Source organism: Natrix helvetica (assembly GCF_964273705.1).
Source record: "Natrix helvetica genome assembly, chromosome: 10".
Taxonomy (NCBI): domain Eukaryota; kingdom Metazoa; phylum Chordata; class Lepidosauria; order Squamata; family Natricidae; genus Natrix; species Natrix helvetica.
This window is the reverse complement of record NC_138561.1, coordinates 3861379-3875823: the sequence shown is the minus strand read 5'-3', so window position 1 is coordinate 3875823 and position 14445 is coordinate 3861379. Positions and strand designations below refer to the sequence as shown.

The 14445-nt window shown below is 48.4% G+C and overlaps 1 protein-coding gene across 2 annotated transcripts in view; it reads left to right on the top strand.

Annotated features, from left to right (window-relative positions):
• The window catches only part of BCAR1 (BCAR1 scaffold protein, Cas family member), a 55236-nt gene that overhangs the window by 36466 nt on the left and 4325 nt on the right, over positions 1-14445 (top strand). For both annotated transcript variants that reach the window (XM_081963015.1, XM_081963016.1), the window contains exons 3-6: positions 4563-4715; positions 5781-5876; positions 12043-13164; positions 14015-14104. In XM_081963015.1, coding sequence (XP_081819141.1) covers positions 4563-4715; positions 5781-5876; positions 12043-13164; positions 14015-14104 — 1461 coding nt within the window. The remainder of the gene's footprint in view (positions 1-4562; positions 4716-5780; positions 5877-12042; positions 13165-14014; positions 14105-14445) is intronic.

Here is a 14445-nt window from a genome sequence, read left to right as displayed (position 1 = left end):
GGGAAATTCCCCGGGCAAAATAGAAACAGGGGAACAGATGTTGCTACAGATTGAGAACTTGCTCATCTGCTGTGACACACTCCCCCCCCATCAGAAAAAATTGGGGAACAGTCTGGTAAGCAAAACCCTTGTTCCCCCCAAATAAGCTGCTTGCTCCTTTTCCAGAAGGCCTAAACACAAGTTGGGTCAGCAGACCCCAGGTTGACTCGGAGCTGTTCAGGTGGCTTTTGTGGTTGGGTTGGTTGCTGCTATGGGGTGGGCATGGGGGGAGGGGTGGGGGGGATTCTGTACACTGCCTGGAGTCACCTGTATGGGGAAGTTGGGAAACCATATAAAACAGAGAGAGAAAGAGAGACAGACAGACATTAACAGAGTTGGAAGGGACCTTGTAGGTCATGTAGTCCAACCCACCCACCCCCCGCCCAAGTAGACTCTATACCATTTCTGACAGATGGCCGAAAGCTTCCAGTGATGAAGCTCCCACAAATTCTGAAGGCAAATTCTGTTCCATCAGTTGACTGTTCTAGACAGACGGACGGACGGACGGACGGGCGGTGGATGAGTGGGTGGATGAGTGGGTGGATAGCTGGATAGCTGGTGGATGGATGGATGGATGGATGGATGGTAAATGGATGGGTGGGTGGGTGGGTGGGTGGGTGGGTGGATGGATGGATAGGTGGGTGGATTGGTGGGTGGATGGATGGGTGGATGGATGGATGGATAGGTAGGTGGGTGGGTGGGTGGATGGATGGATGGGTGGATGGATGGTAAATGGATGGGTGGGTGGGTGGATGGATGGATAGGTGGGTGGATGGGTGGGTGGATGGATGGATGGGTGGATGGATGGTAAATGGGTGGGTGGGTGGGTGGATGGATAGGTAGGTGGGTGGATGGATGGATGGATGGATGGATGGGTGGGTGGGTGGATGGATGGATGGTGGGTGGATGGATGAATGGATGGATGGGTGAATGGATCGATTGATAGATGGGTGGGTAGGTGGATGGGTGGATGGATGGATGGATGGATGGATGGATAGGTAGGTGGGTGGGTGGGTGGATGGATGGATGGGTGGGTGGATGAATGGTGAGTGGATGGATGGTGGATGGATGAGTGGTTGGATAGCTGGATAGATGGTGGATGGATGGATGGATAGATGGATGGATGGATGGTGGATGGATGGATGGATGGTGTATGGATGAATGAATGGTGAGTGGGTGGATGGATGGATGGATGGATGGATGATGGATGATAGACAGACAGACGGATGGATGGATGGATGATAGGGAGGGAGACAGAGAAGACAGGATGAGTGTGTGTGTGTGTGGCCCAGGAGGGTTAAGTGAAAGGGGGCCAGGGGTGTTTTCAGGATCCAAGCGATCTTACTCTTAATTGGCATCTGACACTAGACATCCAAAGACCTTTGCAGTTGCAAAAAAAAAAACACTTGACTGTTTTGGGTTGTTGAAGCCGACTTTGGCATGGAATCGCTCGAAGTGGCTCTGAGTTGCCTCGATCGAGGGTGACAGCAGCTGGAGGGCACACACTCCTCCCGTGTAGCTGGCACAGCCTCCGCTCTCGGTCTGGGCTGCCGTGGCTGGTTGGTGCATGTGTGTGTGTGTGTGGTTTCTCTGCAAACAAACAACAGCTGGGAAGGCTGCTCCTGGCTCCAGGCTCTCTCCTTTCGCCCAGGAGGGAAGCAGCCCTCATTGTGCATCAGCCCTCAGCCCCTCCGTGGCTCCTCTCTAAAAATAGAAGGTGATGTCATTCCCCCCTTCCCTGGGGAGGGCAGTTCCTGCAGGCAGCGCCTGGCGAGGAGAAGTCGGTGGGTGGACAGTGCCCTCTTCTGGAGAAATTGTTGGCTGCACCTCGTGTGTGCGTGCAGACCACGCTTACAGAGGGATCCTTGCATGGATTCTGGCAGCTAGGAAAGATCCGTTCTGTAGCGTCGGGACGCAAAATAACGGACCATTTGCTGACGCGTTTGGGCTCAAGAAGAATCTGCTTGAATCCCTGCGAAAAGCAGGAGAAACTAGTCTCAACCCATCAGAATAAAGCTGGGAGGGGCTTTATGATGATTTTAATGTCATAAAATGTTTCATACAATTTGCCAAATGTTAATTCCAGGTCCTAAATGTTGGTCACATTCTATATGTTAGCTCATTTGGGGGGTACCTTGTTTAAAAAGGTTTTGCTCTACGGTGCATCATTTTGGCCAGTTAAAGGTTACACTTTTATGCACTGGAGACAAATTCCTTGTGTATCCAATCACATTTGGCCAATAAAGAATCCTCCCCTCCCATCCTATCCTATCTGTTCTGACACAACCCCCCCCCCCCCACGCCTGTGAATAAACCAGAACACAGGCTTGGCTGCTTGCCACTATTTAATTACTGAGATAACGAATCCTTTGGCTGAGGGCCCAGACAACTCACGTTCAATAGAGTAGCTCTGCAGCAACCCAGATAATTCGAATGAAGCAACGCAGATAGTCCAAACGAACAGACACGGCTAGAATACACAGATAGATTTTCTTAACTACTAATCCGAACAGTTGTTTCCTGCAAATGTCCCCTCCCAACGCCTCACCTATAATCTCTCTTGGGAGGGGCCAATCCACAACCACCTGTGCTTAACCATCTTCTGTGAGTCTGCCTACGGAGTTGCTGCTTCCCTTTCTCAGCCCTTCTCAATCTAGCATCAGGGACAAACTTCCTTTGATCCTCCCCACTGCTCCATGCCTCAGGCGCCTCCTGGTGGCCAACCAGCCTCTCTGGTCCCTGCTCTGAGTCTGAACCCTGCACAGGGTCCTCCACATCATCCAGGGCAGACTCATATGGTTCCTCACTATCCGAGTCCATCAGCAGCTCAACCGGATCCTGCTGGGCCACAACACCTATCCTATCCAGAATTGATAGGGTTAGACTTGGAGGTCTTCTAGTTCAACCCCTTCCCAAATCAGGAGATCTTATATCATCTCGGACAAATGATTGTCCAATCTTTTCTTGAAAATTTCCAGCGATGGAGCATCCACAGCTCTGAAGGCAACTTCTGTTCCATTGGTTAATTGTTCTCCTTGGCAGGAAATTCCTCCTTATTTCCAGGTTGGGTCTCCCTCTGATGAGCTTCCACCCATTGCTTGGGTAGACCCAAGGGTCTCTTGCTTGAGCAGGGAGTTGACCTAGAAGACCACCAAGGTCCTTCCCAGCTATCTATTGTTCTATGTTCTATAATAACTAATAAGAAACCTTTATTCTGGGCAGCAAGGTTTGGGAAGGGGGGCTGGGGTAACATCTTCTCCTGTAAATAGTTTAAATCCTGTTTTCATTCCTTGATGGCTGTTTGTTTGTATGTCCTATTGAGTGCAGAGCAAGTCTTGTCAATACAATGCTCATAGCAGAAACCTCTCACCTACAGAGGGGGAGGGAGGGAGGGAGGGAGGGAGAGGGAGAGGGATGAATTTGAAGCTCCTAAAAGTTTTTAATGCAAGATTTCAGTATTCCCATCCAAAATTGAAATTTTGGACATGAACTAAAATATCTCATGAACCTGTCAAAATTTCAAGGTGAATCCACTAAAGAAACCTCAGAAGTTCTGGGATGAGAGGATTCAAATCTTGTGGATTTCAGAGAGAGAATGACAAAATTTGCTAGGTATTAGAAACACCTGTCTGTCTGTCTGTCTGTCTATCTATCTATCTATCTCATCTATCTCCTTACCATCTCTCTCTCTCTCTCTCTCTCTCTCTCTCTCTCTCTCTCTCTCATCTATCTGTCTGTCTGTCTGTCTGTCTCTATCATCTATCTCCTTACCATCTCTCACTCTCATCTATCTATCTATCTATCTATCTATCTATCTATCTATCTATCTATCTATCTATCTATCTATCCATCCATCCATCCATCCATCCATCCATCCATCCATCCATCCATCCATCCATCCATCCATCCATCTATCTATCTATCTATCTATCTATCTATCTATCTATCTATCTATCTCTATCATCTATATCCTTACCATCTATCTCACTCTCTCTCATCTATCTAGCTATCTAGCTATCTAGCTATCTAGCTATCTATCTCTATCATCTATCTCCTTACCATCTCTCTATCTCTCTATCATCTATCTCAGTCTGTCTGTCTGTCTATCTTATTCATCCAATCAATCCAATCAATCAATGAATTAATTTATGGACTGCCCGTCTTACCACAGGGTAGCATTTTGCCAATTCTTCAGCCATTCCGAAACGAGATCAGACAATCAAACACATTTCCACAGTGGTGCCTGGAAAGCTTGCTCACTTTGCAAAAACAGGTGAGCAGGTGGGCACCAGCAGGGAGAATGCAGCTCATCCCCAAGGCCCTCTGGTCCTCCATAGCAGGCCTCTGCTAGAGTGGACTCTATCCAGCTACCCATGTTGCTAGTCCGGCATCTGGAAAGGACCTTCTGTCAGTGCCAAGAGGAAGAGGTCTTGATAGAGTCGGCCATCTTCCTTTCCCGACCACCTCCACCTGCCGCGCGTAGCAGGTGCTGCCTCTGAAGCCTGCCCTTCTTTCCTCTGCAGGTGGCGATCCCCACACGGGTGGGACAAGTCTACGTTTACGAGGCCTGTCCCAAAGGAGAGCAGCAGGAAGAGTATGACATTCCTCGGCAGCTCCAGGAGATCTACGACGTGCCCCCCACAAGGGGATTGATGGTGAACCGGAGTGGCCAGGAAGTGAGTGTGCTGGCTTTGTCTCTTGGGGCAGCGGGTGGGACACGACAGGGACACGTCCCATTTTTACCCTCCTGGCCCAAGACTTGTCAAAACTGGGCTTAGGACATATGCGGATTCTTTAACGATCACTTGACTTTTATTTATTCATTTTGTTAACATTTATATGCTCCTCTTCTCCCCATCTGAATTCAGCCCTGCCAATTTCCGGCCTGCTTCGGCAACAGCAGCAGGGAGGAGGGGGTTATACGGGAAGTCCTTGACTTCCGAACAGAGTTGATCCCCCACATTTCTGTTAAGTGAGATTATTTGTTCAGTGAGTTTTGCCCGTTTTATGACCTTCATTGCCACTGTTGTTGGGAAGGAAGGAAGGAAGGAAGGAAGGAAGGAAGGAAGGAAGGAAGGAAGGAAGGAAGGAAGGAAGGAAGGAAGGGGGAGGGGAGGGGAGGATGAAGGAAGGGCAATAGCACAGACTTATATACCACTTTATAGGGATTTACAGCCCTTTCTAAGTAGTTTTACAGAGTCAGCTTATTTGCTCCAACAATCATTTCACCCACCTCGGAAGGATGGGAAACTAAGTCAACCTTCAACCTTGAGCCAGGTGAGATTCCAACTATTGGCAGTGGGTAGAGTTGACCTGCAATACTGCACTCTAACCCCAAGAAAGGAAAGAGTAAGGAAGGGCAATAGCACTTAGACTTATATGCCACTTTGCAGCCCTCTCTAAGGGGTTTACAGAGTCAGCCTCTCGCCCCCAACAATTTGGGTCCTCATTTTACCCACCTCGGAAGGATGGAAGGCTGAGTCAACCTTGAGCCTGGTGAGAATCAAACTGCTGGCAGTCGGCAGAATCAGCCCGCAGTACCGCGTTCTGACCACTGTGCCACCATGATTCTCTTCTCAAAGAAAGGGGGTGATAAAGAAGCCAGAAGCTACTTATATCAGGAAGGGGTTTAAGCCACGAGGCCTGCAATAGCTCCCTATCCTGAGATGATCGGAGCAAATCAGGGAGGGACTTTGGTTGATTGCTTGAAAAAGCCGCTTCACAACGTCTCTTTTGCCCAGGTCTACGACAGCCCTGCGATGACGAGCAAGACCGCCAACAGTGGAAGCCATGAGATCTACGACGTGCCACCCAGCGTGGAGAAGAACCTGCAAGTGGTGAGTGTGAGGGCCCAGAACCACCCAGGAGTGGGAATTGTGGCTTGGTTAGTCGGAAGGGGTCTGGAGAGAAGGGGCAGCAATGGTTGAGCCAATGTAAGACCTCTAGTAAGGGGCACCAGCCCACCGAACGGCAGAGCAGGCCTTTTTGGCCAGGCCAGGATTTAGCCATTGTGTGTCCTCTGACAGTTTGCCTTTGTGTGTTGTGAGAAAACCTCTCCTGTGTACAGGTAGTCCTCGACATATGACCACAACTGAATTTTCTGAACATTTATGTTGCTAAGTAAGGCAGTTGTTCAGTGAGTTTTGCAAACTTTCTTGTCACTGGAAACAGCTTTGAGTGAAAGCAGGCTTCTGCCTGTCTTTTCCAGGCTGTCCTCAACTTATGGCCACAGTTTCTGTCGCTAAGTGAACATTTGTTCAGCAAATTTGGCTCCATTTTACACTCGTTCTTCCCACCGTTGTTAAGTGAATCAATGTTTAAGTTAGTAACACGGTTGTTAAATGGATCTGCCTTCCCTTTTGAGTTTGATTGTCAGAAGGTCACAAAAGGGGGAATGATATGACCCAGGGACACGGCAGCGGTCGTAAATATGAGTCAGTTGCCAAGCATCTGAATTCTGATCACATGACCATGGAGATCCTGAAATGGTCGTATGAGTGAAAAACATCCAGAAGTTGTTTTTTTTCAGTGCCCTTGTAACTTTGAACAATCACGGCAGGTAGTTCTCAACGTATGACCACAACTGAGTCCAAAATTGCTGTCGCTAAGTGAGACATTTGTTCAGTGAATTTTGCCCCCATTTTACAACCTTTTGGGCCACGGTTGTTAAGTGAATCAGTTCGATTGTTTAAACTATAACCTGGTTGTTAAGCGAATCTGCCTTCCTTTGCTTGACTTTGCTTTTTGGACGGTCGCAAAAGGGGAATCACACAACCCTGGGACAACCGTCATAACTCCGAGTCGGTGGCCAAACATCCAAATTTTTATCACATGACCCTGGGAATGTTGCAGTGGTCGTAAGTGTGAAAAATTGTCATGTCACTTTTTTCATTGCTGTTGTAACTTTTAACTGTTCACAAAATGAACTCGGCCTCCTTCGCTTGGCTCCGGATTGGACCTGGTGCAACTGTAGGTGGGAAAAATTTGGACCCTGAGCAAAGATGGGAGAGCAGAACCTGTAGCTGGAGACAGGTAGCCTCGACTTACGTCCATTCGTTTAGCGACCAAAGTCACAATAGCGCAAAAACAAAACAAAAAACCCAACTTACAACCAGTTCTTGCCAAACATTTTTTTATTAAGTGTTTTAAAATACGAAATACAAAAGTAAATAAGAGAGCGATGAGAAGGAAAAGGGGAAGAGACGTAAGGAAGGATAAGAAGAAGAAGAAAGAATACAATACAATAATACAATAATAATACAATAGTAGAGTGGGAAGGGACCTTGGAGGTCTTCTAGTCCAACCCCCTGCCTAGGAAGGAAACCCTATACCGTTTCAGACAAATGGCTATCCAACATCTTCTTAAAGACTTCCAGTGTTGGGGCATTCACAACTTCTGGAGGCAACTTCTGTTCCACTGATTAATTGTTCTCACTGTCAGGAAATTTCTCCTCCTAAGTTGCTTCTCTCCTTGATTAGTTTCCACCCATTGCTTCTTGTTCTACCCTCAGGTGCTTTGGAGAATAGTTTGACTCCCTCTTCTTTGTGGCAACCCCTGAGATATTGGAACACTGCTATCATGTCTCCCCTAGTCCTTCTTTCTCTTAAACTAAACATACCCAGTTCCTGCAACCGTTCTTCATATGTTTTAGCCTCCAGTCCCCTAATCATCTTTGTTGCTCTTCTCTGCACTCTCTCCAGAGTCTCCACATCTTTTTTACATCATGGCGACCAGAACTGAAGAACCTCTGACTCTCTCTGTTGCATTAGAGCAGTGATAGCAAACCTTTTATTTTCCGGCTGTTATTCGGGCCAAAAATGGCTTGGAAAAGGCCTGAAAAACAGCCTAGTTTTCGGCTGTTTTCAGGCCGTTTTCTGGCACTCCAGCACTTGCAAAGACCAGCTGGCCAGCGCCAGAAACCAGAAGAGCAGCTGGCCACTGCGCGCATGCCCACGAAGAGGGCTCTGCGTGCCACCTCTGGCACGCGTGCCAGAGGTTTGCCATCACAGCATTAGAAACATTAGCCTCTAATGCAAAATAAGCCATGAGCATCAAATCACAGCTTTTTGTTTTCCCATAATAATACAAACAAGTCATTTGTAGAAAAATCTAATCTGTAAAACCCCAAATCAAAGTTTCATTCTTTTCCACCTCAAGCATGAAGTTCAGAAGCGGTTTCCATATGGAATAAAAGCACTTGCGTCCTTTTCTTTGGTCAGAGTGCTCAATTTTGCCATTTCAGCCAACTCTTACCAACTTCTGCATCCATTCTTCCATGATAGGATAGAAATGGAAAGTCTCTTTCCATTTTTGTGTGTGTAACAATAGTCCTTGCACTGATATGGCTCACTAAAATACAAAGTGAAGAGAAGGCCACAAGCATACTTCTAATCTCCACTATTCAGCTAAAAGCAAACATCTGTACTAATAGTTTTCTGCAGGCCAGCTGTGTTCTGGTCTTGTGCCCTCTTCCCATTCTCTGAGAAACATCTGGCATTTAGGGATTCCCATTCTCAACACAGCTTTATTTCAGTCACACAAGCAAAAGGAAAAGACCACCTTGGTGCATATTGTGCTTTGGTTTCACAAATACCAAAAATCAAAATTATATATATATATTTTCTTTTGAGAGAGGAACCAATTTAGACTAAATGAAACTTCTGTGAATCTGAACAGCTCTTCAGATTTCTGTGCTTCATGAATGAAAGAATTACATGAGATCCTTCATTGTGGCTTCAATGTTAGTTGATGTCCAGCGCTTAATAAAAATGACACATCTGTAAAAAACAACAACCAATAGTCCTTGCACTTATGACCTTTGCAACGTCCTCATGGTCATGGGATCAAAATTTCAGGCGCTTGGCAACCGACACGTATTCACGACAGATGCGACATTCCCAGATTGTGGTTGCCACATGCCACCTTTCCCACGTGGCTTCCAACAAGGACATCCCCGTTTCCTTAAACTGCTGCAGAAAAAGGTTGTAAAGTATGACTCACCGCCTTGCTTGGCAGCAGAAATTCTCATCCCAAACTGCGGCCGTAAGTCGAGGACTTATCTGTACCCTAAAATTAAGTCACAGCGCAACAAAGGTTTGGTTGCAAATTTCAGCCCCGTTTGCCAAAGGACCTTATCTTTGATCGGCTGACGCTTGTAAACTGGAGGAGGAGAAATGTTGAGCATTGCTAGTTTTTATGACTCCTGGTGTTTATGGCTCTACTTGAGGCACACACACATTCCTTGATATGGCCCGTTAAAATCAGGGGGTGAATTGTTAGAATTGGGCATTGTGCTTCTTTGGTTGACACTTCCTTGCCAGCAGAAGTTGGTGTTTCTGTATAGTCTGTGCCTGGAGGACGGGGACACACAGACAGACAGACACAGACACACAAACACACACCCTTGTTCTCCAAGGTAATAAAGTAATGATTAACTTTCCTGCCCTTTGTTTTACACACAAGTCCTTGAAGCAAAGCAAAAGTGACAATTCATTTCTCAATGTAATCCGAAAGGGGGAAAAAATAAAATAAACATTGCCGTTCCTTAATCAAAGGGCCCTAAATACGTATACGTCAAGGCTTCTCAAGGCTAAAGTGGACCGCATGCTTCGTTTTAAGGCTGTTGGGATTTGCTTCACAACACTGACAAGGAGGAAGTCGTAAAATTAGGCAGAGATTCATTTAACAACCAGCTTGCTCAGCAATGGAAATTCTGGTCCCCATTGTCGTCGTAAGTCGAGGCACCTGCAATGAGTGGGGCGAGAGACTCAGAAGACCCTCTCCCTTGGGAGAGAGGGGTTAGGAGAGAGGGAGCAGAGGGAGGAAAAGAGTAGGAGAGAGAGAAGGAGTGGAAAGAGTAGAGAGAAGAAGGAGAGAAGAAGGGGAAGTAGAGAAGAGAGGGATGGTAGAGGGAAGAAAGGAGGTAGGGAGGAGGAAGAGAGGGGATAGAAGGTAGGGGAATAGAAGGGAGAGGAGAAGCAGGAGAGAGAGAAAGAATGGAAAGAGGAGAGAGCAGAAGGAGAGAGGAAGGGGAAGTACATAGAGAAGAGAGGGATGGTAGAGGGAAGAAAGGAGGTAGGGAGGAGGAAGAGGGGATAGAAGAGAGGGAAATAGAAGGGAGAGGAGAAGCAGGAGAGAGAGAAAGAATGGAAAGAGGAGAGAGGAGAAGGAGAGAGGAAGGGGAAGAAGAGAAGAGAGGGATGGTAGAGGGAAGAGAGGAGGTAGGGAGGAGGAAGAGAGGGGATAGAAGAGAGGGAAAAACCTTTTTTTTTTAAAGAAGAAACTCCCCCTAGTTTATCAGGCTGTAAATGAGAAAGGAGAGAATTTAAGCTTGATTGGCAAACCACGTAAGAATCAGTTGAGCTAATTCCACTTAATTGGAAGTTTTCCTGAACAGAATGTCCCAAATCTTACAATTCAAAGTACAATGCTGAGCTTCTGCTCCGCTCGTTATCCTGCTGTGGGCTACACAGGTAGTCCTCGACTTACAAGAGTTCACTTAGTGACCGTTTGAAGTGGCAACAGCACTGGGGAAAGTGACCTCTGGCCATTTTTCACAGTTATGACCTTCGCAGCATCCGCCTTGGTCACGTGATCAAAAAATTCAAATCCTTGGCCACTGACTCATACTTATGACGGTTGCAGTGTCCCGGGGTCATGTGATTCTCTTTGGCGACCTTCTGACAAGGGAAGCCAATGGGGAAGCCAGATTCACTTAACAACCGTGTTACTAACTTATCAACCGCCGTGATCCCCCTAACCACTGCGGCAAGAAAAGTCGTAAAATGGGGCAAAACTCACTTAACGCCTGTCTAGCAATGGAAATGTCGAGCTCAATTGTGGTCCTACATTGAGGTCTGCCAAATTAATCCAAGGAGCTGGTCTTTTGGGGGGGGAAAAGGGGGGGGGATCTAGGAAGCATTTCTATCCCATTTCATTTTCTCCCTGTTTATCATGAGGACAAGTTGAGATAATCAAAATAAGCAAGGTGACAACACACCCTCACTTAACAATACACTTACGACTGTTCATTTAGCACTTGAGTCAAAGTTATGAAAGACCTACTTCCGGCTCTTTATGACCTGGATTGAAAGTTCTGTCCGTCGGGCCTCTGCCCGTCATATCACGAAACTTTGTGCAATCGGCAACTCGGGCACTGTTGTGTTGCTGCAAAAAATGTCGTCATATTGTGGTTGATTATACGCCTGATTTTACAACCCTCTATGTCTTATGACCATTCTGGTTGTATGTCGAGGACCACCTGCACCAGGGGTCTCCAACCTTGGCAACTTTAAGACTTGTGGACTTCCACAAGTGTTAAAGTTGCCAAGTTGGAGAGCCCTGGTACAGGTGGTCCTCGACATACAACGATAATGGAGCCCCCTGCTCTAGTCTATAGTGTTTGCTTGGTTCATTTGGACTTACTTCAAGTGTGCAAAACACAACTAACAGTAGAGTAGAGTAGAGTAGAGTAGAGTAGAGTAGAGTAGAGTAGAGTAGTTGCCAAGTTGCCAGGGTTGGAGACCCCTGACCTGTACGGTGTTGGCTTAGGCCCAGGGTACCTGCGAGACCACCTACTGCCACCAGTAGCCTCCCACCGTCCAGTGCGATCCCACAGAGTTGGCCTCCTCAGGGTGCCGTCGGCCAGGCAGTGTCGGCTGGCTACCCCCAGGGGGAGAGCCTTCTCTGTGGGAGCACCTTCCCTCTGGAATGAGCTGCCCCCGGAGCTTCGCATAATCCCTGACCTCCGGTCCTTCCGACGCGCCCTAAAAAGTTGGCTTTTCCAGCAAGCCGGCCTGGCCTGTTAATTTTTATCTCATTTTTTAAATGTATTGTCTTATAAATTCGGGTTGTTGTTTTTTTTTGGGATATGTATTTAATTTCTTTTTAACTTTTGGGATGTGTGTTTTTTAATGTTGTACGCCGCCCTGAGTCCTTTTGGAGAAGGGCGGCATATAAACCCAATAAAAACAAACAAACAGTTGGCTGATTTATCCTTGCAGGTATATGACATCCCTCCGTCAGTCAGCAAGGATGTCCCAGATGGCCCCCTGAGGGAGGAGACCTACGACGTGCCCCCCGTCTTCTGCAAGGTGAAGCCCTTCGACCCGTCGCGTCATCCGCTTATCCTGGCTCCACCTTTGGCGCCTCTGGCGGAACCTCTCTTGCCTGAAGACATCTACGACGTGCCTCCCCCCGCCACCAAAGGGGCGTCAGAAGCTCAGGAGATCTACGACGTCCCGCCAGGGCTGAGAAAACTGGCCAGCCAGGAGGTGTACGACGTGCCGCGAGAGCTGACCCTCGGCAGTAAGGACGGGGAAGCAGACTACATCTACGATGTCCCCCCGCAGGCCGATCGGGCCGACGGCAAGCGGCTTTCGGCCTCCAGCACGGGTAGCACCCGCAGCAACCTTTCCAATTCTTCTCTGGACACGGTGCCCGTTCGGGAAGCTCCGGACAAGGAGTTACCCCTCGACCAGGACGTTGCGATGGAGACGCTGGCCCGGCTCCAGAGCAACGTCAACACATCTGTCTCGTCTCTCATGTCTTTCATTAGTGGCAGCTGGCGCAGCCCCGAAAGGATGGAGGCCCACTCGGGACACATCCGGGGGGCAGCGGAGAGCATCAAGGGCGCCCTCAGGGAACTGCTGGAATTTGCTCGTGGGGTGGTGGGCAGCGCCGCCCAGGCCTCTGACCGCTCCCTCTATTCCAAGCTCAGCAAGCAGGTGCAGAAGATGGAGGAGGTGTACCAGGCGCTACTACGGCACAGCCAGGCCTTGGAGGGTTGCGGCTGGGCCCCTAGCGCCCTGGTCGCTGCCAAGCCGGGGGCGCCGGATGACCTCGAGCACCTGGTCATGTACTCGCGGGGGGTGCCTGACGACACCAAGCAGCTGGCCTCCTTCCTGCATGGCAATGCCTCGTTGCTCTTCAGACGGACCAGAGGGTCCCCGGCCTCCTCGGGGGAGGGCGGCCACCCCCACGGCACGCCCTCTGAGAAGGCCAGCAACATCCAGTCGCGGCCCTTGCCTTCTCCGCCCAAGTTCCTGGCCCAGGACTCACCCGACGGTCAGTACGAGAACAACGAGGGCGGCTGGATGGAAGACTACGACTACGTGCACCTCCAGGTGGGCTCGGCCTTGGGCAGGAGGGAGGGGAGGGGAGAGCCAGTCAGGGGGTGGGAGGAAGGGAACTAGTCCCCCTCCCACACTTGGGCTGATCATGTCTGATAGATTCACGCTGCAGGCCAAATTGGTCATTTCCGGCAGTTTCTGGCCGATCTTATCTCAGGTAGGTTCTGGTTAATGCTTGGATGGAGACCACTATAGACTGGGAAGCTGAAAGCCCCTTCCAGAACTTCTTCCGTAGAATTTCCATTTGACCTCCGGTGGGCCAGACAGGGACAGCCAAAGGACCAGAGGTGGCCCCAGTGTGCGTGTGCGTGTGTTTGTGTGTGTGTGTGTGTGTGTGTGTGTGTGTGTGAAATGCCCAGATCTGCTGCGGAGTCACTTTCCACTAACCTCTTTCTTCTCCTCCCCCCGCCCACATTTTTAATCAAGTTATAAGGTATGGTTAGAATACAAAATATAAAAGCAAATAAAAGGACAATGAGGGGAAAGGGGAAAGAAAAGTGAGGAAGGGTAGGGAAAGAAAAAAGAAGAAGCATTGACTTCCCACTCTCTCTGTTGCAGTAGAATAAGCTTCAACAACAGATCTCAACTTTTTGTTTTCCCATAATGATAAGAACAAGTCATTTCTATAAAGATCTGTCAATCTAATCTATAAAAGTCAAAGTTTCATTCTTTTCCACATCAAGCAAGAAGTTAAGAAGCGGTTTCCACCTGGAAACCAAAACACTTGTGTTCTTTTCTTTGAGCAGAGTGGTCAGTTTTGCCATTTCAGCCAACTCCACCAACATCTGCAGCCATTCGTCCATGGTAGGACTTCCACTAACCTCTTTCGTTGTGTCTCGGACAGGGGAAGGAGGAGTTTGAGAAGACGCAGAAAGAGCTGCTGGAACGGGGCAACATCATCCGGCAAGGCAAAGGGCATCTGGAGCAGCAGCAGGTCTGTAGGGGAATATTTTCTCTCTACACACGCACGCACGCACGCACCAAGCTTATGGCCATCTCCTCTGGCTCACAACCATCCTCTAAAGTCTTTGCCTGTTTTGTAAAGAGCAATTTCTGGCTGAGACAAAAAAAGAAAGCGATTTGTAGTCCTTCGGTCCTTCGATTAGAATGCAGCACTGCAGGCCGTCATAAATATGAACCAGTTGCCAAGCGTCCAAATTCTGAGCACATGGCCATGGAGATATGCTGCAGCTGTCCTAAGTGTGAAAACTGGTCATAAAGTCACTTTTTTCAGTGTCGTTGAACAGTCGCTAAACGAAGGCTTGTAAGTCTAGG